Genomic DNA, 26,273 nt, shown 5'->3' with positions numbered 1-26,273 from the left:
AGCGTCTCAGTCCTGCTATCTCTCTGCTTTCTCTTTCCACTCACATCTCCTCGGTATAAATCACCTTGTATTTCCCATTACGCAGCAACATGTAGAAAATCTGCCGTGTGCCAAAGTGTCTCCTTGTTAGGGTTAGGGTGTTTCATAATGTCTGTCTGACCTTCCCTCTCTATTCTCCTCCTTCCCTCCTTCACTTCATTTGTCTCTCTCTCTCTTTTTCTCTCCGTGGGTCGTCAGACTTCCCATGGTTCCACTCTTTTAAAATTTCATTACCAGGACGCTCCCTGGTGTTTGCGCGCCAAGGTGAATGCCACGTCAACCCCTGGTATAGGAATTAATTAGGTTTAATTCGAGAATAAGTCATTGTTACAGTACCTCACTGTAGCTTTTCCCTTCTCACGCACTTCATTACAGTTTCATCTGTATTTGCATTCGCTGGGATGTTTTGCATATTATTATATCATATTTAAAAACCTTGTGAAGAACTGGAACAAACATAAAAAGACCAAAAATAGGTTTTCTTAGCAGATGAAGGAAATATATCATTGTCATGTGAGTCAATGTAGGTACAGATGAAAGATACAGTATCGTCCACTGTTTCTCCTTTTGAAGCCAAAAGCAAACAACATAACCACAGATACTTACATAAAAATCACTGCAGAATAAATAAGTCATGTGAAATCAGAGCCAAAATCTTCTTCAAAAGAAAGAAATACTCACTAAATACTCTCAGTATTCAATTATCAGCTGTGAACTTTTCCTTGTTTGAAAGTTTTCCCCTTCAGTTGTGAAGTCACATCATATATCATCAAGACGTTTAACAGGGTGATCAGTCCATGTTTTATAATCTGTATTTACTGCACCAGCACGTCCATCATCATTTAAATATTTCTAATAATTTAGTTTTAAACGAGCTCTTCAAAATACCAAGTAAACACATTTTAGACTCAGTAACATATTAGTGTCATCTGCATAGAGTGAAATTCTTCTTCTGTTTCCCAATCTCATGGTCATTATCAATAAATATGGAAAGACCTGTGCAATGTATCATATTCTTGGCAAGATAATCAAAATAATAATACAACTGTGTGTCAGCAAGTGCAAGTGTTTTCTTCTTTCTTTTTTTTCCCAGTAAGACCTGCGAGTGCAGTAAACATAAGTGACCGCACCATTTTTATTTTCATTTTTTTATTTTTTTATTTTCTTGAATTTTGTTAATACCTTGGTATGAATGACAATAAAGGTATTCAATTCAATTAAAGAACAATAAATAAAATCAAACCATCACATTTCTGTGTACTGAACCTTTTTTTTTTTTACTGTGGAAATAGCAGAGCTGACGAGATGAAGAGGTTGTAAATCAACTTTTTATAGACATAAATAAATTCAAACTTCTACATGTAAAGAGAAGCAAAACTACAAACTGTGGAATTATTTCATGCAGCTTTAAAGAAAAACCAAGTGGATCAGAAACACATGAGTTGTTTACACCGGGCAGAGGAGAGGAGGCGTAATCTGTGTAACTCATTTGGTGTAACAGAAGTCACCGACAGGATCATTTGTCAGTGTAGTTTAATATTTCAATGCAGCCGTCTGTTTGTCCAGACACAGGGACGGATTAAATAATAAAACAGAGTAGCAGATATGTCAACGTTATGGCACATTACTCATGCACAAAACTTGTTTGTTAACAACAGACTCACTGGTTTGTAATTTGAGGGTTCGTTAATGAGTGCGCAGCAGCAATCGTCTGCACAAGGAGCCTGTGAGACTGAACTCAGGTCACATGAAAACCTTTCGTTAACATTTCTGAGACGCTGCCTCCAGAGTCGTCCTGATGAAATGAGATGACCTATACGGCACATGTAGAAGTCATTAATCCATACACTTTTTTTTTTTTGCTCTGACCTATTCTCTGCATAGGCACGGCTCAAGTCATGAGACGCTTCAACATTTTTAAATCAAACATCAAGACGGCGTTGTGAAAGCCTTGTAGCAACCCAAAACGTAGTAACAGCCAATAATGTAATAATTTTGGCCATTTTAAATGTAATAAAGCCAAAAATGTAATAACTTGCCAATAAAGTAATAAAATATTTGAGCCAATAACTCTCTTTTGGCTGGTTATTACGTTATTGACCTATAAACCCCTTTGAAAATGTAATAACTGCTGCCAATAATAATTAATGCCAGTAATAATATATATATCACTTTATTTTTTTTTGTATTTTTAGGGTAGAAGATGTCAATATGTTCCAACTTGATGTGTTATAATGAGGTTGTTGATAGCCTATGTTTCACAACAGTGACATCCACCCTGAAAAAAACAAAAAAACATAGCGATACATACCAATATAACATAATAACAAATAAATAAATAAATACATTATTGTCAGGTTATTACATTATTGGCTTTATTGCATTTAAAATGTCCCAAATTATTACGTTATTGGCCGTTATTACGTTTTGGGTTGCTACAAGCCTCATTAAACTGTGGTGCTAAAATCACAGGGCCGTTAAGAGCCGTCATGTATTTGAGTGGCGTCTCTTTTTACATCCTCCGTGATTAAACCATGTTTCTACGCCTCAGTCTTTCTCCTCACTTTGTTTTCTACGCCCATTTCTCCCCAAATGTGCGATGGTCTGCAGCTACACCTCCACAGAGAGCCGGCTCTAAAAGCACAGGAGACATCAGATACGCATTAGGAGTGGACTGGATTATGTCACCGGGCTATTAATATTAGAAACCTTCTGCACTGCACTGCACAGCGCCTCGGATACCACTGTGTGTTTGATCGGTCGATAAATAACTAAAAAATAAACGCGATATTAAAAACAGAGCAGGAACTGTGTTGTACTGTACGTTTTTTTTTTTTTTTTGACGTGATGAGAGGAATTTGTGTCGTGCAGTGAAGGAGCTCAGAAGAACAAAGAGTTCGCTGCTGTGATGAAGGACATTAGTTGCTATAGAGATTAGAGTGTGGTGGAAAGGCATGCAGGTGAAGTAATATATTGGTAAGGTCATAACACACACACACACACACACACACACAAAGCAGCCACAGTGATGGACAGAAACACACAAGCCGAAGCGTTATTGGGTGACCTTTTCAGCTGCAAAAGACATTGTGAGAGACAAAACACCTTCATCTTCTTCCACAGAGGAAAAAAAGGTTGCCTCAGCAGTTTGGCATGTGCATAGTAACAGGAAGCTTTTTTTTTTTTATTATTATTATTCCCTCGCCTTACTGAGCAACAGCTTACAGTACATCAGGGGTCTCAAACTCATTGTAATTCAAGGGCAACATACGGCGCAATTTGATGTCAAGTCGGACCAGTAAAATAATAGCATGATAACCTATAAATAAAAAGTTAATGAACTGTCCTTTTACAAAACATATTATGAACAACCCTAAAATTTCTTGTTAAAAAATATGTGCAATTTCAACAATTCATCCATCCTGAGGGCCGGTTTTGGCCTGCGGGCCGCATGTTTGAGACCCCTGGCTTACATGCTGCAAGCAATCATAAAATACCGGTTTTGGTTTATTATAACTTCTTATTTTTGTAGTTTACAAACACAAATGATAAGTTGAACAACTGAACTGAGGAGGAGTGGGAGCTACAGTGTCATCACTAAAACATGCTTCACTAAAGACTAAAGATGATTCTGCTGACATGAAGCTGCAAACACAGAAGTGCGTTAGCTACCTGCTAACATAAGCACGCTTAAAAAGCTCACAGTGGAAAGGCAGTAAAACAGCAACCGTGATAATAAACGTTGCAGGAGGTAGACTAGATGTTAGTACGCTAACTATTGTTAATGAGCTTTTAACATGAACACAGCATGATGCAGTGAGCTCCGCCGGGATTTACATGACATCACACATGAAGATGATAAGAAAGAAAGTTGTCCTGCATTAAATATTTTCAAGTCTTTGTTATCATTATTATGGTTTTCTCTGACTGACTGTTTTAATTTCCTGTTTCTCCATCAGAATCAGGCCCGGTTGTGGAAAAATGCATCTAACTTTTTTTTATTAATTTAAGCTTTATTCAAGCAGGTAATTCACTCTTTAAGCTGCAAGATCTTTTTAAACAATGCGACCTAGCCAAGATGGCACACGTCACCGTTATGGCCCAGGGGGCTGCTCCTCCTCTCTGGTTGTACCGAACCACCAGCAGGTGACTCCTATTGCCGGTCAACAGGTTATATTACTGTAAGGAAGGAGGCTGACCAGTCGTAGTTGGTGGCCATTTTGGCAGCGTGTGAGCTGCGTGTTGCCGTCCTCCTGTTTGGAAAACTTGTCCTTAGTTTCAATGTGGTTTTTGTTGTTTCCTTTTGTGAATAAACCGCCTGTTTCCTGCCCACTCCTGTGTTGCTTCGCTCCTCTTAACCGGTGGTCTGGCTTTATGTTACTCCCCTCATCCCCGAGCCTTTCAGGGGTCGTAACATCATGATGAACATATATCATGAATAATTTACAATAAGTTAAAGGCAAAACAACAGTTATGTGTATGTATGGCTCACGGATAAGTGCAGATGCTGTAAACACAGATAACGATAAAAAAAACTGTGGCATCGTCCAATCATCTCACAAAAACTATAACTAAAACAAGACATATCTTCTTCTTTATGGAGCCGGATTTGGGCCAGAAGGACAATAACATGTGAAGAGGTTTATTGTGCCTTTTTTTTTTTTTTACAAGGTTGGTGGGATCCATCATTTTCACAGTTAAATTCTTAGTTTAGTTTTGAATATTGAACTTTGTAGTTTCAGAGCTGCTGTTTTTTTCTGTTTAAATGAATGATTCCTTCGCTATTTGGTTGCACTTAGTTAGTCTTTGCCCATAAATAAACTGGTTTTGATAACATGTCCAATCTGCATTTTGACTCTGTTGTAGCTATGTTAAAGGGATACAATAGTTCAACATTTTGGCGAATTGGATGTTGAGTTGTTGGATTGTGTATTTGATGAGTTTGATGAGAGAAACCAAGAAATCCCATGAGCCTCCGTAGCGTAGCTCTGAGCAGCTCACGGCTCTGCTCCGCCGTTCTAAAAATAGCTTGCACCGACAATTAAAGGTAACGAACCTACTGCTATGACTATAGGGAATATGGCAATGGGCTGAACTATCCCTTTAAATTGTCCTAGCAATTAGTTTGGAGGGCCGAACATCACACTTGCAACAATCCATAATGCACATATTATTCTGAACAGATATTAAATAACCTGTTTTCCTTACAGTCAAATGTTGAGCCACTTAAAGGAGCGATCTATAGGGAATACGTTTTCACAAGATAACGCCTTGATTTATGTATCGATAACCACATTATGAGCCTCAGCAGCAGACCTGCTCTGTATGACTGTTAGCTTAATAGGCCGGCCACTGTTTATATAAATAGCAACATGGAGAGCAAACAGAACCATCATCACCATCCACTTCCATTTTCTTTGAACGCGTCGAGGGTCTGCCCGCCGCCGTATCTCAGCACATCAGGGCCACTCCCCGGGTAAAGTGCTACTATAAAGTCAGGAGTTCATTTCCACTGTGGATATGCAGGAAACCACACCCTCAACCCACCAGCCCCTGCGCTAATGAGCAAATGCTCTTATTATTCAGTCAAGGACAAACAACCACAGGCTCAGCGGGGGGGAACGCAGCAGCAGCAGCTCGCCGTAGTGAGCGGAGCATCCAGGTGTAGCTGCTGATCCCCTCAGAGCTCCGGCACTGGGAGGAAAACTCACAACAGATGCTCTCGGAAAAAAAAATAAAAAAACAGAAGTAAAAACAAAAAGAGAAAGTGTAGAATGTAAAATGTGCTGTTTGCTCTCTCGTTGTTGTTGTTTCAAGTTCGTTTGTTCGAGGCTTCGGGGCGGCACACAGTGATTTTTATGAGAGAGTAGATTCTGATTCATCGTACGAGGGAAGGACGTCGTCAGGAACATTAAGTGCTCTGGGATTTTCTTGAGCTTCACTCTTTAATGGATGAGCTGTTTTCTATTCTCTAATCTTCTCTTGTTCTAATCAACTCTCTTTATTCCTTTCACTTCACATTCATGCAGCATCACACACACACACACACACACACACACACACACACACACACACACACACACACACACCACCTCCTTTAACCTCTCTACCCTGGATGCCATTTGATATTTACCACAGTGAAACCACAGCTTCATTACACCTCCAGTCTGTGTGTGCTCCTACCTTCACCAGTCACCAGTTAAACAGTAATTACTTCACTAAGGAGGTCGTTTCCATCTGCGTCATGGTGATGTTTATAAGACGGACCGGTTTGTTTACCCGGATACCAAATAAAAACAAGAAGAGAGGAGTTTCCCACCAGGACAACAGGACAGTGATGAAGAGTTATCAAGGGGGAATTAATGTCTGTTGTTGCAGGAAATGGTCATAATCCTCCTCCTTCCTGAGTTACAGCACTGAACAATACCCAGGGGCATTTTTGCAGAATACAATGTTGAGAAAATTGAAGGTTTTTTTTTGTTTTGCTTTTTTTTAAAATGAAGTCTTTTTGCCCTATTGTTCATATTTGTACAAAGGTGCATAAGGACACAGATTTTTAAAACTCAAAATTTTCAAGTTTAAAGTTACAAATTTACTTAAAAAAAAAGAATACATTTGAAATAAAGGCTGAAAGTTTTTGTTTTCTTTTCTTTTCTTTTTGTTTTGATCAAGGTTGCTACACCTCTAAAGGTTGAAGATATAATATAATATTCAACAATTTCCTTGAAAAGTACAGTTTGATGAGACTGCAATTTTTATTTTTTTATTTATTGCAAATTTGCAACTTAAACTTTTTTAAACACAACCCCCCACCATTGCTTTTCCAGCCTTTCTTTTTTTTTAATTTTCCCACAATGGCCGTAATATACCATCGTAAATTTCAGTCAAATTGTGTCATAGCTGGTCTGAATCTGAATTATGGTCAAACACAAGGTCACAGTTTGCCAGATGTAATGAAAATCCCTCCTGATATACTGCGTTCACTGGGACATGAGGTCACCACGAACTGGACCTTTAAAGTCAGCTGGCGAGAACTCAATCAATAGAGCGGTAGATGTTACCATGTGTATATTTGTGTAGTCTAATCTGTCATAAACAAGAGATTTTGGGTTACGGGGTGCGTTTGTGTCGCGGTGCCATGGAGACGAGAGCTGGGATGTTTGTGTCGCTGTGTATGAATTACAAAAGTGTAACTGCATCAACACTGTCAGGTGCGTAAAAGCAGAAAATCTCCCTCTGCTCGTTAAAAGTTACGTTTTCTAACTGTGATTGGATGCATGAAGAGTCTGGAGCAGCAACGATTTGACTGTTGAACTATTCTCTTTATTATCTGAGACTGTTTTTTTTTTTTTTTGCTTTTTCCAGCCCACAACTTTCAGTTTCTGTTCAGGCTCGCTGCTCATTTCCAGCTGGTAAATCTCTGATGGACCCACTGAGCCCGACCTTCACAGCATCACACAGTGGACGGACCGAGACAAGTTTCCTGAAGCTGATTTTATGTTTCTTTTTTTTTCATTTTATTGCTGTGGGTCATTTCCCTCAGCCACAGTTTGTTCATGTTGACTCGCCCCAAACAGCCACTGCACCAACTGTACATCAGCTGTAAGATGGAGGCTGGAAACACCAACTGTGTGTGTGTGTGTGTGTGTGTGTGTGTGTGTGTGTGTGTGACTGAACTCAGTGGGAACCAGTCAGCGTGGTCATTCCCCATCAGCCCACTCTCATCTCTCCATGTTAATCTTATTCATAAAAGCCCAAACATGCAAATCTTTTACCCAAGATGCAACAAGTTTGCATCCATTCATCACCTTCCAGTTAATTCCCTATGCAGCTGCCTCTGAACTCACTGTGAGAAACACGCTGTGCCACTGCAACGTCCTCCTCTCTGCATTTCTTTCTTATTTATCTGATTTCTCTGATTCTGACTCCGGGTCAGCCGACAGTTGCATGGCAACTGTAAGTACAAGATGAGCTCGGTGACACCGCGTCAGGCAGACGCTACCGCAACACACACGACCTGAGAAGAATTACGATTATATACTGTTCAAAATGTCGTCTTATAGCTACAGACGTGATCTCCAGCTCCATAAAAACAAACAAACAAACAGGTTTATGTGGCATTGTTAAAGGAAAAGGATGGTGGTGCTGCTTCCTTTTATTACGGCCAACAAATAAGACAAAACTAAAAAAACCATTGATCACCAAAACCTGAGCTGTGTGTTTATTACTGTATTTATTTAAGTGCTCCCATGGGTGGTCGTATCGGAGCGCAAGAACAAAACACCTGAGGTTGATTTGTGATTTAATCTGGACCAGAAACACGATCACATGCCTTATAATAATAACAAATATCATTATTATTATGACTGAACACGGCTCTGTACCTGAACGATCTCGTCGGCTGCTGAAACTCGAGAGGCAGAAACTATGTCAAGATCGTACTCTGGTGATGTTAATGTAAATATGCTCTTAAGATTGCATATGCATTATGGAGGGATCTGAGTTCATTTGCATAAATACACACCCCACCCCCACCCCCTCGACCCCCGGTCTAACTTTGAACATGTGTGTGTTTGTGCAGCTGAGCAAAACATGAAATCATAAAAAACACACACACACAAAAAAACAAAAACAAAACGGAAAATGTGTGAAATTTATGAATGTTATTATTCTCAGATTTAATAAAATAATAATAATAATGATAATAAAAAGTTATCATATGCAAATGCACTTCAGGTCTTCCTTGCAGTTTGGCAATATTTCAGTGTCTGTGACTGGTCATGTGCTCATGAGCAAGGCAGAGAGCAACACAGTAAATTATTAATGCTGTTTTAATTTAGAGAGTGCTCCCAGATAACGGAAGGAAATCTTAACTCTGAGTGTACACATGTTGTAAAAATAAATAAATAAATAAATAAAAAATCTATCAAACTCTTCCGTGTGTGTGTGTGTGTGTGTGCGCGCGCACATTTAAGTGGTTTAAAAGCTCCGGCCTACAGTTTCACATGTTCTTATTATGAGAGGGATTATATCTGTGGCAGGAACTAAACTGAGATGAAATGAAATATGCATGTTAAAGAAGCTTAAAATAAAAATGTGGATTTAGAGAGAATATGTTTTGGAGCATCAAGCAACTGTGTGGGAGAGAGAGAGAGAGAGAGAGACAGGAAACAAAGGTTTATCTGTGAGTAATCATGTCGATCGCAGATCAACCGCACAGTGTTTTCAAGGTTTCCTCTTTAAACTAACACAGTTTAAACCGGTGGATATTATCCTCGTTATCATCCAGAGAAGACGTCCATGTCAAACTGAGTCCAGTGAAGCCTAATGAGGAGTAAAGTAGAGAGTGGACGAGGAAGAGAGGAGTTCAGGGCAAAGAGGGAAACGGACCGACTGACTGCACAGACGAAGAGATACAGCTCTATTGTGTTAGACCAGATTCAGAGCAGATGTCTTGGATCAGCCAGAGAGTGGCTAATAGGGAAAATCTAATTCAAATCCTCCCCCAGATTACATTATAAATTCACTCCAGGCCATAAGAAAGAACCTTTCAATTCGAAGGGTGTGGCAGACGGAGGAGGAGGAGGAGGAGGAGGAGATGATGATGTCCGGACGAGCTGCAGCTTCTTCCCAGAAACGCCAAATTATATTTCTTTACAAAGCGTTCCAGCTTATTCTAATGAATTGTTTGATCTGTTGGACTGAACTGTAACTGACAAGTAAATGATTTTATTTAGTATTGACTCTGTGATTACGCAGTGGTGACTCTCAAAAAAACGTTTGTGAGAAAGAGAATGAGTGTAAAACTTTCCATATACACAGTAAAGAGACGGTTCAATAGCTATTGAATGGATATTCTGTGGCTATTGTCCAAATCAGTCTGCAGGCTGAGGGGATAAAAGGAGCCATTGATGGCTTTTGATCGCTCTGAAGGTCACGTCTTATGGACAGGATAACCATCCATCTCTTGGAGGATGACTCTGGAAGATCTTTATAAAAGGAGAATTATACTGTAATCTCCTTAGGCCTGGTTTTCTCACAGGTGTTTCCTGCCAGCACAAGACCTCAACATGAGAATATATGCTGCAATGATTAGGATCTTTAAAAGATTTTACCAACTTTTTGTAATGTATAAACTGCAAATATCCAAATAAGCATATTTTCATAATGACAGTAATCTGTGTATTTTCTTATAAACAGTTTCTTGGGAGCTTCCAAAAACAAGGTAATTATCATCGCCTGGCTCTGCTGTTCCTTTTAGCATTTAATTTTCTTTTTTTGTGTTTTTTTTTAGCATCTTATCTTATTTCCACCCACAGGAGAGAAAATTCACTTCACTTTACCGCTCAACAGCATCAAATTAAAGGTTAGCGATGAGCTGGTGAACGTAGCTGTGACCTTCAAAACACACAGGTATGGTCCTTTAATTGCCAATTTTCATTTGTTCAACATCTAAGGTAGAAAAGGGCAAAATTAAGATGCTCCCAGATGAGCAACAATTATCCTGAGGGGTATTGTGATGTCTGCACTTTGTCTTTGCAGCAAATCATCAGGACTAAATCACTCTCAGAGGTCAGAAAAGATGAAAAAAGAAAATTTGATCATCTGCATAACTTGCATCCCATAATGTATAAAGTGAGACGATGATGTATTTTTTATTTAACGATCATATTGAGGTTCTAATATATCAATACTGTGAAAGTATCAGCGGCTCAGTCCACAGAGAAATGCACACAGCCTGTATACAGAAACCTTTAACAAGCTGTCACCACTTCCTGTAACTTTGTGATGTCACAACAAAGCAGTCACCAAGCCCCGCCCACCAACACTTGCAGGATTTGTTTTTTCTGAGTGTTTTACCCCAGAAATCTGTTATATTTTAATTCAACCATACCAGCCAATCAGCAGAAAGAGACCTTAAGAGAAAATGTAAAACAACATCAATCAGCCAAAAACATTAAAACAGGTGCCTGGTTTTGTTGTTGAAAGCTCACTCTAAAGTAGGAATTTAATTTGATACTGAATTTGTAGTTTCAATTATTTTCTACAGCTTCTTGGTTTGTTTCAGTCAGGAAAAAAGTGTAAAAGTGTAAAAATAAAGGACGTTTAAGGTGATAGAAAACTCTCCAGACTATTTATTTGTTTATGTAGGTCTCCGTACACCATTTTTCTGTCTTTGCAATATATTTCCTCATTATGCACGGGAACAGACATCTACCTGAGGGAACTGCTGCTGCACTGCTCTGTGATTTAAAACATTTATGCCCATTGCAATTTTCCCACCGACAGGCACTAGAAACTCTGCATGTGGAAATGATGGAGAACACAACAACACGTCCTGATTCATGCAGAGCAGTGATACTGTACATTTGTCTCCCATTTATCATTTGCTGTTGAATTGCCCTTTAATAATTTAATGCCCCAGTGCTGACCAGGGGCATTAATGTGGCACACAGCACTTAACTGTAATACTAACCTAGGAACCGAAGAGGAGGAAGAGGAGGAGGAGGATGGCAGCTTTGTGTATGAAGAAATGCTCAATGTTCAGTTGTCTCTCAGTGAGGATGACGTCCAGTGTTAGGAAAGTTACTCAGACAGTGAAGAAAGTTAGGCTGTCTTAAAGGCATAGTTCAACATTTTGGCAAATTAGCCCATTGCCATAACCCCTATAGTCATAGCAGTAGGTTCATTACCTTTAATTGTCAGTGCAAGAGCTACTTTTAGAACGGCGGAGCAGAGCGGTGAGCTGCTCAGAGCTACGCTACGGAGGATCATGGGATTTCTTGGTTTCCCTCATCAAACTCATTAAATACACAATCCAACAACTCCACAACGCTCTGGTGGACAAGTTGTGACCTGCACATTCACCACGCTGTGAGATAATAACAGAACGATACCAGACAGAGTTGTTTTAGAGGTAAATTCATGCAAAACCGCTGATGTGCGTTGCCTTCAGGGACAGTTTTTCAGCAAGCAGTCTCTGCATTTACCTCGATTGTGTATTTGATGAGGAGCAGCTCACCGCTCTGCTCCGCCGTTCTAAAAATAGCTTGCACCGACAATTAAAGGTAACAGATGTACTGCTATGACTATAGGGATTATGGAAATGGGCAAACTATCCCTTTAAGACAGCCTAACTTTTAGTAACAAAGAAAGAAAGAAGGCTGGACTTAGATGGACAGAGGTGTAAATCTGATTTGTGAAGTTGTTTTCTTTGCCCTACTGTACGTCAGCTGGGATTGGCTCTACCCCCCAGGATCCTACACAGAAAAGCAGTACAGTTGATCGATGTCAAGACAAACACCAACAGGAAACCATTATAGTGTCCGTGTCAAGGCCCAATCCCTGACCTCATGACTCCAGCAGAACAGGAAGGTCAACAACGACCACCATTCAACAAACCTGATACAAAACCACAACTCCACTGTGAACCAACAAAACCAAACAAACCTAAGTCATCTAATGGACTCTATCTAACCACACAAGCTCAACCCTCGTCTCCAGGCAGCTGTATCTGCTCCTACTCCACCTGCATTTCAACAAAAATAGAGATAAGAATATCTTCTCTTACCCTTAATGTGTGTGTGTGTGTGTGTGTGTGTGTGTGCTTTACACACTCCCTCTGTCACCTTTCCATCACGTCAAGTCGACTCCAGCTGCCGTCAGTCTTCCCTCCCTGTCACAGGCTTCAGCCCATGGACTGGTACACGTTGTCACTGTCATACAGAAGTACCTCTGTGAAAGAAATAGAAATCTCACTAGTCTGTTATGAGGAAGGAAGGAAAGAGTGTATCCAGTATGTTTGCCAGGCCTTAAAGGGATATTCCGGCGTAAGTTTAACCCATGGTGTAATGCACCGTGAGACCCGAGTACGACATCCCCTCCAGAGATCAAGTTTGCCAACCGCAAACTTCTCTAGTTGTAGCGACTTCAGCTCAGACAGCCAGATAGCAAAACACTGCTGTCTATGGAGCCAAGAGCCAACCGGCATCAAAAAAGCCACTCACTCAACAAAACCAAACTTCCTCAACAGGACAAACAGGGTCCCAGCCCATGATATGAAGCATCAAACACCTGTTAGTTTTGCCTGGTTAACCCTAACCCTCTATTAAAAAGAGACAAAAACAGAACTCACCCACTCTCCTCCAGCTGCTTGCTCGTTGTGGGGAAGCGCTGACGAGTCGATAACCGAATGCATCAGTGTTTCTCTCTGTCTTCCCTCTCTGTTTCTAACAATAACTAGCGAGTGTTGACAGGGAAATGACAATGAGTTGAGTCGCTCAAACTGAGTCGGCAAAGCTGCTGCATTTTTGGAACTAACCGTTACTGGACTCCTAACTTTTCTACTACACAGTAGTCGGTAATCGACTTTTTAGGGCTTCTGCATTAGAAGGAAGCGGCTGGAGGAGAGTGTTTGAGTTCTGTTTTTGTCTCTTTTCAATAGAAACCAGGCAAAGCTACTGTAGCAGGTGTTGGATGCCTCATATTATGTGCAGGACCCTGTTTGTAAATGAAAAGCCAGTTGTTCTTCAGGTGCTCTTCAAGACCATTTAGATCTTTTTATAAACAGAGAGAGACGTCAAAGGTTCTTGACTGGACCCGAACAATCACCATGCATGGTCACTGACCGACCGTCAGTTTCCCACCACCAACAGAGCTAAAGAGAATATATGGTGACTAAACACACAACTCCAAAGGAATGACAACGTGACAACTATTCCGATGCTAAAAACAAAAACAAAAAACATTTTAAAAAGTCCATTCATGCGGAAGAGAGGCAGATTAATATTTGTTAATTCATAGTCAACCTGCAGCATCACACATCTCCCTATCGAGACCTGCACTTGACAGTTGGCTGCACACAAATAATGCATCTGCTCATCTGCTGCAGGACGGGAGGACGGTGTCGAGGGGGGGGGGCGCTCCTGCCAAAATGTTAAAATAGGTCACATGTCAGGACACTCAGCAGCCCTGATGAGCGATTTGCTGGTGTCACTCTCACTCTGACGAGGACATATCAGCAGCAGTTGCTTCTCTCTCACACACACACACACACACACACACACAGTTCATCAATGTTCATGAGTGAGTGAAAGTGTTTCCTTGATTTTGGATTTGTGAGCATATATTTAGGTGTGGGTGTATATTTACGTGTGTGTGTGTGTGTGTATGTGTGGGTGTGTGTGACTGTTTAAGGGAGTATATGGCTTGTATATAGATGCATATTGGCTGAATGGCTGAACTGATGACAATTTTCTGTCCTTGTGATAGACAATAAAGCTTTTTGAATTGAATTGAATATGAATGTATATAGGTCTGTATGTGGGTGTCTGTAGGTTTTGAATAGATTTTTATACATACAGACTATAATTTTCTTTTTGATATCTTGATAACTATCATTGGCAATAATTATTAGAGGATAATATTATAAAAAGGACACAGGGTAGGATCATATACATTTTTTACTTCTTCCTACTCCCTTTTGAGCACATCTATTACTATTTGGGTTTTTTTTGTTGTTGTTTGCTTTGTCTTTTGTCAGTTTCTTACTTACATGTTCAAAATAAAGGCTTAATAATAATAAAAAATCTACTTGTGGGTTCTTACACTTTAGTGATTCTTTGTTCTAAATTTACAACTCTGCACATAAAGATCAAACTATATTTTCTAGCTGAAGGCTTTTATTTTTTTTAACAGCTTCACAAAAGAGGGAGAAAACAAGCCAAAGCTGTAAGAGGCTCATTAGAGACCTTTCTTTTTCTTTTTTATTCCCCTTGTTTTGCCAACAACTGTTTTTGGGAACTTACTTAGTCCTTTTGTTGTTGTTAGAAGTAGAAACAGACACTTCCACGTAGAGACGATGAGAAGGCAACAAGCTGCTCCATCATCTGTCTCTGGTTCTGCTCAGTTCATCCGAGTCCACACGAGTCGTCCTGCCAGGTCATGTTTAATAGAAGACAACACAGTCTGCCTGTTGGACGTGAGCACACCCATGTCTCTCTAATGCAGCCTCTGAAATATTTACAGCGCTCTGAGAAACAATATGCATGTAGAGCACTGTTTCTGAAAAGGACCTTTAAAGCCCGTTGTTTGTTTATGTATCAGCTCCATGTAATGTACAACTGCATCTCTGCACCTGTCTTGTACTGTGCAGCAGCTCAGGCTCAGTGGAAACTACTACTGCTAAGTCAACCTTTGACATCATCTCATATACAGCAGCAGGTTTTTACAGCAACTTTCTTCATTTATCATTTGAAGGCAAATCTTTTGTTCTTTACATTTACATTTGGTAGGTTGATGCTTTTTTCCAGTAGGAATCTTAGTGTAAATATTAAATATTACATATACTGTATTTAAGTGCTATGCTTGCATAAAGAAATGCACCATGCAAGTAAGTGCTAGTTAAAGGGATAGTTCAACATTTTGGCAAATTGGCCCATTGCCATAATCCCTATGGTTTTAGCAGTAGGTTCATTACCTTTAATTGTCAGTGCAAGCTACAGTATTTTTAGAACGGCGGAGCAGAGCCGCGAGCTGCTCAGAGCTACGCTACGGAGGATCATGGGATTTCTTGGTCTCCCTCATCAAACTCATCAAATACACAATCCAACAACTCCAAAACGCTCTGGTGGACAAGTTGTCAGAGTTGTTTTAGAGGGAAATTCATGCAAAACTGCTGCTAAGACTATAGAGATTATGGCAATGGGCCAATTTGCCAAAATGTTGAACTATCCCTTAAAACATGTTAGTGAAGTCAAATATAATTTCAGACCATCACTGTATCTAAACCAAAGGAGTCGATATAAGGAACAACTATTGTGATTAAATGAAAACATTAAGCACAATTAATTAAAAAGGATATTTTGAACGGATATTTAATGGAAATGTGACGGCGCTGACATCAGTCTGCAGGGAAATACTCTTGAGTTATTTGAGTGTTTGTTGTTGTGATGGCTTGTTCTTGTTTTGTTTGGATGTATTATCTTTCTTTGATTTCATAGAGACTGACAGAGTTTGTAGAGGGTTGAATTACTATTTAAAAACAAAAACAGCTTATTATTGTAGGAAGGATGGGAAAAGTTTTATTTTCTTCTTCCTACTCTTTTGTGAACTGCAGGGATTCTGAGACAGATGATTATTAAGTTCATTTTTTTGTCTTTAACAGATTCAAAATAAGTGGAATAATAAATAAAAAAGAGTCTGTAGTGAGAGTGATTGCCTTGTGTGCAGGGAGAGCACTGCTAGACTAATGGTCCCTAAAAACTCCCCCATGCTGCTAATTAGATTAAATATACACAAAAGTTATAGGGATGCTCACAAAAAGTTGGGGATATTTGACTTTTGGGTGAAACCCTCGAGTCCCAGGTTCCAGCCGCCGACCACGAGCCGACCAATCCTGGCATCATCATAATTTCTCCATTCTAACGTATATATTGATGCAAATTATCATATAATTCTGCCAGATAGTGTTTTTAGGAGTCAGGCGTCTGTTTTAGGTTCATTATCCTGCCAGATGATTTCATTGGTGCATCGTCCAAACTGCGTATTAAACTGGAACAAACCAGTTGTCACACATTCATCTTGGAGGGGATTTCTGGTTCCTCTGAGATTTGAAACCCGTGGAGCTGTTGCCCACTTGGCCAGGTTGTTTCCCTCCATCTGTAACAGGGACCAGTGTCTAAAACAAAGCCAACTTGTATTATACTGAACAATGACTGGGTGAGTCTTTTTAAAAGACAGATATGAAAATGCGTTGTCTTGTTAATTGCCGTGTCGAGGTGTCCGTGGCCTTATGACAAAACTCAACTTTTCATTTTACAGAGCTGTTTAAACTTATGCCTAAAATTATGTTCTCTGTCATTATGTCAGCGAGTCTTTGTTGATGTTTTCTCTGTCTGTGGTTAAGAAAAAAAAAGCCCCAGACTGATGAATGGTTAGAAAAGGTCTGAGCGTCGCCCCACACCACTTTGTCTCCATTGTAAAAACCAAATTAACTCTGACTTTTTCCTTCCCCGCACATCTCTCTCTCTCTCTCTCTCTCTCTCTCTCTCCCATCTCACATCCTGCTGTCAAATGCCAAGGCCTTCAAACACTCACTTGTTTGTTCTCAGAGCGCCTTGACTCTTGCCCTCCTCTAAACACTGCCTCCCTGTTCCCTTCTTCGGTCCCTTTCTCCTGCAGCCTCCTGAGCGACACCAGATCAACAGATAAAATGAAGACATCAGCAATTATGCATCAAGAAAATCACAAGAAAATTGAGAAGAATCTGTTTTTACGGTGAGATGAAGCAGCGCTGGCACGTCTTCAAACCCAGGTCGCTGAATTGATCCGACTGAGATTTTTATATCCTAAAGTACCTGACGACAGGGTGTTAGAGACAACAGAGACGCCCCGTTCAATTCAATTAGTATGTAGATTGCAGCCCCCCCCCCCCCCACACACACCCTCAGAGATGTGTTTCATTGATTTTCTTTATGGGATGTGATGTGATGTGAACACACGAAGAGCTGCGGAAAAACAGCTGACGGTTTATTTTCTGTGTCTGTGTCCAGGTCGAAGGCTGGATGAAGAACAGACCACGGTGACATTTCCATCGTCAGACCATCTGACCAGTGACTAACTGGGTCCAGACTCTACTTTATTTACTCGGGAGGTGCCGTGGCTACTGGTCAAGGCCCATTCACACCGGGGACATATTTTTTCGTGTGAATAATTTGCGTGTCAATTTTTTTTTTGTGTCCATTTGGTTCGTGGTTGTTCATTTTAAATGGTAGCGTTTTAAATGCTATTCAGTTTTCTCTACTTAAGTCACTTTTAGTGTTTATCTCGTCAAGCATCCAAACCAGTTGAGCTACTCTCCCTATATATGAAGTAAACAAAAGTAGTTGCATTGTCATTATTGTTGTCTAATTTTTACAAAGATGAGTCCTTTCACACAGATCGTGAATGTTACGAATGTTACGAAAATGCGACATTTCTCAGAGTGAGGTTGATTTTTCTGAACTTTCGCCCAGTGAATAAACGCATCAACCAATCATGTAGCATGAAAAGGAGTTACATCGCAACCCTACACACAACACCATGACAACAAGGTCAAGAACCCGTGTCTCTTCTCACCATCTTTTTCTATATACAGTCTATGTTCCACCATCAAAGACAACGAAATGAAGGACGGTGTGTGGTGAAGCATCGATGAACAGCTCGGCCGTCAGGACAGAGATCAGACAGTGAGCCGTTGGAGGTCGTAGAGTTGGTAACAAGACGACAGCGGCACAGCAGGTAAACAAACCAGTGTTGAATATGTGAGGGATAATCAGCGAGTAGTTGTGTTATACCGGTTAAGGACGCAACGTGGAGGTGAAGAACCACCCGACGTGAAATGAAACTTTTGGTTGTAAATGTCGCATATTTGCATCGCCGTCGGTGTGGATGGTTTTCACAAAATTTTGCGTCTTTTATTCGTCACACAGTTCAGGTTTTTTGACATCAGGTAGAGGAGCAGCAGAAACAGAGCGATGAACAGCTGTGGATGGGAGCTCTCTGCAAACATCTGTTCTAGGCTGGCAACACTCTGGACGGTACTAGGCCCAGTTCGTCGCAAACAATACGGTCAATATGATTGTTCCAGTTCCCCCAAATAAGTTGTAACCTCAACCAATCTTAATTCCAGACCAGGCTGCCTCTGATGGAAACACAATCAATAGCCAATAAGAGTGATCAGACCAGGAAGTATCACCAAGGGGATGTTACAGCTCACTGAGCCAAATGGAAAATACAAAAAAAGCATAGCAGCAGCTAGTTGAATTATAGCAATAACACAACTGCCTTTATAATGTCTGAACTGCACCTATACCATCTGCTCAGACAGGATTTAATACAATTTTTCTCCTTTTTTGTTTTTTGTTGATTTGTCAATCATCCTCCATAGTCGTTTTATCTTTGAAGTCACGTTTGATCGCAGGAGTTTCTGTGAAATCTCGTGTCGGAGGAATCACCACTGTCAAATCATTACTGCAAACGACAGGTGTGTGGTCTGGCTAAACCTTCACAATGACTAAATGCAACTCCCTCAAATAACCCTAAGCCAAATAATAACCCAAACTATCACAACAACAGGCAGCGGTTTTAATTAAAGAAAAGGTCTCGTTTGCAATAAAACCTTGGCAACAGGTCCATGGGGTCAAAAAGCTCTTGACATTTTGATTTGCACAGAAATGAAACCTGGATTTCAAATGCAAATTTATTTCACAGGTTCACAAAGGTTAGATATACAACTGCAAACTTTGGCTTTATTTGTGAACACGCTCTGAATGTTTCTGGGTTGGTGCCAATACATCTTTCCCAGGCGACCTGCAAGTCAGGGCTGAATAAGAACAACTTGTAAAACTGTCCAAATTCAGTCACAACACTAACAGTTTAAACTTGTGTGTAGCCAGATGACCACTTTTACTGTATATTAACAATGTGAGTTTGAATTCCAGTTAAATCTGAATTCACAGACTCTCTCTCTCTGTCTCTCTCTTCCACACACATCGTTCAGAGCCGGCGCTGATCTGGGATCTCATGATGAACAGTACGACAGCTTGACGTGCCTTCTGTACGACGGGTGACGGATGATTTCGGTGTAATTACAGTCGTCGTCTCCGAGGACGAACCCCGAGGAGGCTCCTTCCTCCAACTGCTCACTGATGGGTGACGAGTTACGCGACGGCAGCCGGAGGAGTAAAAAGGTGACGTCACGGATTCAACACCTTCTGTCCCCGACACCTGTACCATCTGGACAAGTTGTGTCTCACCGCTCCTCAGCTGATCCCGATTTCAAACTGTCTTCAATGCTTCAAGGCAAGGGGGGTCTAATCCAGCCAATATAACTTGTTATAATTGGTTAAGCCCATATTCTGCTCAGAAACATAATGAATAGAGCCATAAGGCCGACAAACAATTTTAAATAGTTGGTTCCTAAAAAGGAGAAAAACAACTTTCCAAAGGAGGTTATGATTGAGTTAGCAAGTTAATTGTTGTCTTAAAGGAGACATATTATGACCCTTTTCCACAAATTCAAATAGGTGGTGTCTTAAAGACATGTCTGTGACATGCTTTGGTCAAAATACCCCAAGGATCAAACATCACAGCTCTTTTAATCCACTGAAAACATCCCTGTTCAGAACTGGTTTCAGAGCCTGTCCCTTTAAATGCAAATGAGCCACTGCTTGCCCCGCCCACTCTACAGGTACCAGCCTCACAGGTAGGAGTGGTATTATGCAATTCAAAAACTAATGACATGATTGTCAGACAACTGAGGAAACAGCTCGTAAAACCACAAGAGAACCTGAAAATTCTCACATTTTGGGGGCCTGAAGGCAAGACAAACACCCAAATATATGTATAAGAGCCTTCAAAAAGTTACATTTCCATAATAGTAAGTTGGCTGATTGATAGTTTGCTAGTGGCTGGAGGTAACACTAGGGGAGGACGCCACAGAAATGCACTGGTAGGATTCAGCTGATTGGCTTTTCTCTCTAAAGCAAAATTGAAATGCGTTTTACTCCTGTAACAAATGGGAATGGCAAGGTAAAGTGTTAAATTAGCCTTGTCCTTTTATCAAAGTTAATGATTTTGCACTCTTCTTAACCCCCCCCAAAGTTTAACCCAAAGTTACGCCCTTGCGTTCAGGTGTCAGAAATCAGATCTCTGCGGAAAAAGCCACCAAACTTTCACTATTTCCTTACTCAAAATAATAATAATAATATATTATTATTCTGAGGCAGGAAATAGTGGAAGTCATACTGATTAGTGGTTGAGCTGATATGAGTGGATTTCTTCCTGAGAAGCGTTTAAAAACAAAACAGAGCGACCGGTGTGGAGGCTGAACAGATGCCCCCTGTTCCTCTCAGGCAGCTGGGCTGGCTCCCAGCCTGACTGCATCCTCCCAAATAATACAAAATCAAACGCACCCACATCCAGAAAAGACACACACACACACGCACACGCACACACAACCCAGTGTGTCCACATTCACTTCAGTGCAAAGGTTGTCAGTCACCTACAATGAACAAATAAACACTCACATGTGTACAGAGATGCAAACAGAGGCACCCACACACACTCCCACAGTCCTCCGTACACACACACACACACACACACACACACTATTGATTTCAAACCTGCACCATCATGCACAGCCGTCTCTTCCTGATATGTCAGAGCTGCTGACCACTGACACTGACAGGATCGCATCACATCTTGAGTTGAGCGATCACTTCAGCTGCTGTTATTGCACATTGTGTTATTTTTGTGTGTGTGTGTATGTGTGTATTTGTGTGCGTGCTGGTAGTAGAAGCTCTACCTTTCATTCTGAGGTATTTAGCGCTGAAAAAACTCACCTGACCCTGGTTTGTTTGATAAATAATCAAAGTACTGTATGAGTGGTGTCACATGAGAGCACTGCTGTCTCATCTCCACGTACAGTAACGACACGTCCTCTTCTGCTTTAACATCATCTTGTCAATTGGTCTTTCAAGAATAAGACGTTTTAATTTCAGACAAGGACAAAATGAAATGATCCTGTTTCATTAGGAGCGGCCTGGCTGTGGATGAATCACCTCTGCTCTGATGAATCCTTTGTGGATCTGCTTTAACAGAGGCGGCGAAACGCTGAGGTCGTGATTATAATTAACACACAACTGGATCCAGTTCAGGAGAGACTAATGACAGAGCTGCTGCTGCTGGTGGTGTGTGTGTGTGTTGGTGTGTGTGGGGGAGTCAGTCTCAAGTAGGCCTGTTTCAATCTTTGTTATTTGACAAAAATCCCTCTGCTGAGGCGATGCTCTGGTTGCTACGGTTACCGGGAGCAGGAGCCTCACCTCTGACCCTCGTCTGACCCGAAACGAGCCTGAAGAGCATCAGCTGCATCACAGAGAAGGAGGTCACGTTTATTTGTTTGATCTAACAGCAGCACCAGATTTTTAAAAAAATTACCCATAATGAACCACGGTGAGGAAAGTTATGTAAGCTTCAACCAATCACAGTGAAAAGCTGCATCCGCATTTTATAGGTGTAGTCCTCGACACACCTTCGCTGACCACTGGCTTTGTGTCCACAGCTGTCCCAACCCAGACTATTACATCATGAAGCGCCACTCGTGTCACCTAGCAACCGTTACAGTTTTTAGTTTAGCTTTTAGAAGAAATAGCCTAGAAATAACGGTCAATTTCATAGTAATGTCAAGAAATATAGCCAAGAAATAACGATTGATTGCTTATAGGCCAGAAATAACAGTCAATTGCAAGAAGACTTGGTGGAGAAAAATTCAGGCCTTTCCCAAAAAATTCAAAGCATGAAAAGCATGTGCAATCTTTTGCCTTTATGAAAAACATGACATTACTATGAAATTGGCCGTTACTTCTAAGCTATTTCTTGACATTACTACACAATTACTTGTTTTTTCTTGGCTATTTCTTCTTTTTTTACATCAGTTTAATCATTAGCAGTTTAACTGAACTTTAAACCCAGGACTTAAATTTGCAAATCCATCATTGAAATGCTTCAATGTCCTAGAGCACAGTTAGAATATGGAGTACTGTCTTTTACTTATAGCGGTCACATGTGCACGTCGGGCGTCACGGCTGCGTCACGTGACCTGAAGAGAGAGAGACATCACAGAACCTGAAAGTGACACCTGTCTCAGTCTGAGCCTAATCTGAATACATTTGAAACCATCTGAGCTGCTGAATGTGGACACGGTGACATTTTAAAAACAATGTCTGTCAAAAATAAATCAGAAAATTAATAACAAAAAGAAATCCAACATTTTGGAAACTTCCAGTGGAGAGACGGAGCTGACAGGAGCCGCTACACTCACATCAGCTGCAGACAACGAGCTGCTTTAACATTTTCCTGCCTGAGACAAAATTATAATTAATTTTAGTGATTTAAATATTGTTTTTTAAAACATTGTGCTCTGCTCTTATATAACAAACTATATGAAGGGCCATGGATGAGATTTTTCATCCTTCACTTTGAGAATTGTTCAGAAAAAAGTTGAAAAAATTAAGAATATCAGAGCATCTGACTCTATACACCTTGAATAGATGAACGAGTGAAGCTGTGGACACTTCACAATCGGCTTGAACAACAAAGAGATTCTCAATGTTTTCACTTGCAAACATACTGTAGTTGAGATTGTGCTAAAAAACTGCCTCTGTGATGATACAGCACATCCTGTCTGAACTTCTCACAGCTGTACCCACTCACGTCCTTGTATTTGTCCACTACTGTACCTGAACACATTCAGCCACTCGTGTCTGTTTTTCCAGCTCGTTTCTTTTCTTTAATTATTGTTAAAGCCGATTCCACCAGTTCATCTTTAAAAGATATTTTGTACAGGCATTCATGTTGTCTGAGGACAACTTTATCTCGAAATGTCAAGTTTATCATCAAAAGGCAAAAAAAAGAGAAAAAAGCTTCACTTCAACATCTAAACATTGCAATTTTTTCTTTCAGTGTAAAAAACCTTCCTCACATTAAATGGAACATTTAAATTTAATTTCTTATTGGCATTTTTAGAGTCACTACAGCACATTGCGGGTGAAAAAAAACCTCTTAAATGCTCCTACTATATACCGAAAATGCCGTCTTTCACAACTGAGAGTAGGAGCATGGCGCTATGAGGTGAAGATCTAAACCACGTAACGATATATTGCTGCCGTTTCTTCCTCTTTATTCTTTCCTTCTGCCTTGTTCTTGTTGGTTTATTCATGCACGCAAAACTTAAAAAACTCGCGAAATGCACTCTGTGGCTGGATTTTCCATTCGAGCTGCCGTACAAACATGGCGGCACAAGATGGCGACACTCTCTAAAGCAAGTCCCTATAAAAGAATAATTATGAGGCTACAAAAATCAAACAAATTTCATTTTGTAGCAATTATACACTTACTAATATATTAGTATATTCAGATTTTGCCAATAAACCTAATGCCAAATATTACACACTGGACCTTTAATCACTGTGCTGACGGTGATTCATAGTGAAAAAGCAGAAAATAATCAACAAAAACAGGAAGTTATAGCAGTGGAAATTCTATTAAAAATCGATTAACAGCTGATTTCAGTCCAGATCGCTGCAGGATCTCCAGGTGTGTTTGACATCAGCCTCCTCCTCCTCCTCTGTGCAGCTGTGAGGATATTAACAGCTTCATATCATCGTCTAAGTTATTTTTACGTAGCTTGAAGCTGTTTGTTGACGAGTTAAAGGTCTTAATAAAAGCTCCTAATACTCCACAAACACAGGCAGACAGAGAGAGAGAGAGACAGAGGCCTTTATTAGCTCCTTCAGCAGGGCTTTAACGTGACATTTATCCGTCGCTCTCGCCCTTCATTACTTCCATCAGTAAAGGTCAGGCTCGTGCTGCCGTGCACATGGGGCCTCTCTGGTGTTTGGGGCCCCTAACGCTGTTTAAACATCCGCTGCAGCACAGGGGACACTACTCCATTACTCATGAGTTCACCTGCAGAGAGGAATCACATCTTTTGACATTACTCAGGAAAATGGGAGGAAGCAGGAGGAGCCATGACATTTTCACAGAGTTTTTTTTTTTTTTGTGTGTAAAGAGGCTGAAACACTGGCGTCTCCTCAGAAGACTCCTCTGTGGAGAGCAGGTGGTGCTGATGCTGCTGCTGCTGCTGCTGGTGGTTTGACTGGGGGGTGGGGGTGTTGATGGAGGCAGAACTTCCTGTCTGTCTCCCTGTATAACCAGTGCATTGAGAAAAAAAAGAAAAAAGAAACCACACACACACACACGGAGCGCAGTGAAAGGAGAGCATTCAGTCATTCATTGACGGAGCTGCTGCTGCTGCTGCTGCTGCAGAGACCCGGAGGCTGAGGAGTGATTCAGAGCAGCAGAGGGGGGAGAAAGAAGAGAAAAGAAGAGAAAAGATAAAAGAAGGAAAAGGAGAAGGGGGAGGAAAAAAGAAGAGGTGGAGAAGAAAAAGAAAAAGAAGAAGAGCGAGAGCCGCGCTGCTGCTGCTGCTTTGGAGTCGAGATTTCACAGCTGAAAAAAACAAACAAAAAAAAACAACGCAAACGCAGATGTTTCTCTAAAAAAAAAGTTCTCCCTCTCAGTTTTTGCACCTTGTTCCACGAAACATCCACACAAACTCCACGCGCTGTCGGATCTCAGTGGATTTCGCGGATGCATCGAGCGCGCCGGACCTTTCCAGGAGTGTAGCTGCTCGTGGAAGCTGCGCGCGCGCGTGTGTGTGTGTTAGTGATAGTGAGTGACTGTGTGTGTGTGTGTGTGAGTGAGCGGTGGTGGTGGTGGCGGAGGATCAGCCGGAGTGGCCGGGCAGTCAGAAGGATGCTGGAGGGCAATGCCTGCAGACAGAGAGGATGAGATTTGTCGAAAGGCGCTCGAGCTGCTGTCGGACCTGTGCTCGCGCGGCGAAGTGCAGGACGACAACTGTCTGGACTTCATCTACTACTTCAGAGACCTGGCCCGACCGCGCTACACCGACTCAGGTCAGGGTTTATGCACATAGCGTGTATGTTTGTGTGTCTCTCTGTGTTGGTTTATCACGATGAGGTGAATTTACTTTGAGGAAATCGCTGCGCACGCTTTGATCTCTATGTGATGCGGTTCGTTTTCACTTTTAAACTTTTCCAAACAAGAATCAAAAAAATATTAACATTTCTTAATCCTGTTATGTCGACATAGCACTGAAATCATTCCACTAATTGTTTAACTTGATTGAGTTGATTACAGTAAATGGTTTACATTAGTACGGTGCTTGCGTAGCCTTCATGTGTTAGGGTAGATTTCTTTTTATCTCAAGCAATCTGCCTGGTAAAATAAAGGTAAAATAAATAAATAAAAGTTAGGGTTAGGCATTAACAGGTGATTTTCTCTGTCCCGCGTGGCGGCCAGATTAATCGTACAAGTAAAAAAGAAAAAAGAAAGAAAGAAAAGTGGGTTCACTTGTTGCTTATATCGGCTCCACTGGCAAAACTCACTAAGCATCAGTGTGTGTGCGTGTACACGGTGCAGTATCCAGCAGCATCCTGAGCGTGTGTGTTGGTTTGGTTTCTCTTATACACACACACAGAGAGAGAGAGAGAGAGAGAGAGAGAGAGAGAGAGAGAGAGAGAGAGAGAGAGCGCCCCACCCCATCCTTCCTTCCTTCCCTTCCACCGCTTCTTCTCTCCCTGACAAGGCAGAGATAAATAACAGAGGAACCA

General features: G+C 41.0%; 1 protein-coding gene and 1 long non-coding RNA gene across 2 annotated transcripts in view; one reads left to right on the top strand and one right to left on the bottom strand.

Moving 5' to 3' along the window:
* LOC146986306 (uncharacterized) overlaps positions 1–26,273 on the bottom strand; it is an 84,651-nt gene that overhangs the window by 3,097 nt on the left and 55,281 nt on the right. The window contains exons 2-3 of the long non-coding RNA XR_015036026.1: positions 17,137–17,224; positions 12,611–12,774 (exon numbers count right to left, since the gene is read on the bottom strand). This is a non-coding gene — a long non-coding RNA (uncharacterized LOC146986306). The remainder of the gene's footprint in view (positions 1–12,610; positions 12,775–17,136; positions 17,225–26,273) is intronic.
* Positions 24,825–26,273, top strand: part of syt9b (synaptotagmin IXb) — a 51,496-nt gene continuing 50,047 nt past the window's right edge. Inside the window, exon 1 of the mRNA XM_085780073.1 lies at positions 24,825–25,556. Coding sequence (XP_085636199.1) covers positions 25,409–25,556 — 148 coding nt within the window. The 5' untranslated portion in view covers positions 24,825–25,408. The remainder of the gene's footprint in view (positions 25,557–26,273) is intronic.

This window comes from Trachurus japonicus, chromosome 6 (genome assembly GCF_045865225.1).
Source record: "Trachurus japonicus isolate A0001 chromosome 6, Traja_1.0".
In the NCBI taxonomy this organism is placed as follows: domain Eukaryota; kingdom Metazoa; phylum Chordata; class Actinopteri; order Carangiformes; family Carangidae; genus Trachurus; species Trachurus japonicus.
The sequence above is the reverse complement of the archived record's forward strand: the minus strand, read 5'-3'. Positions and strand labels throughout refer to the sequence as shown.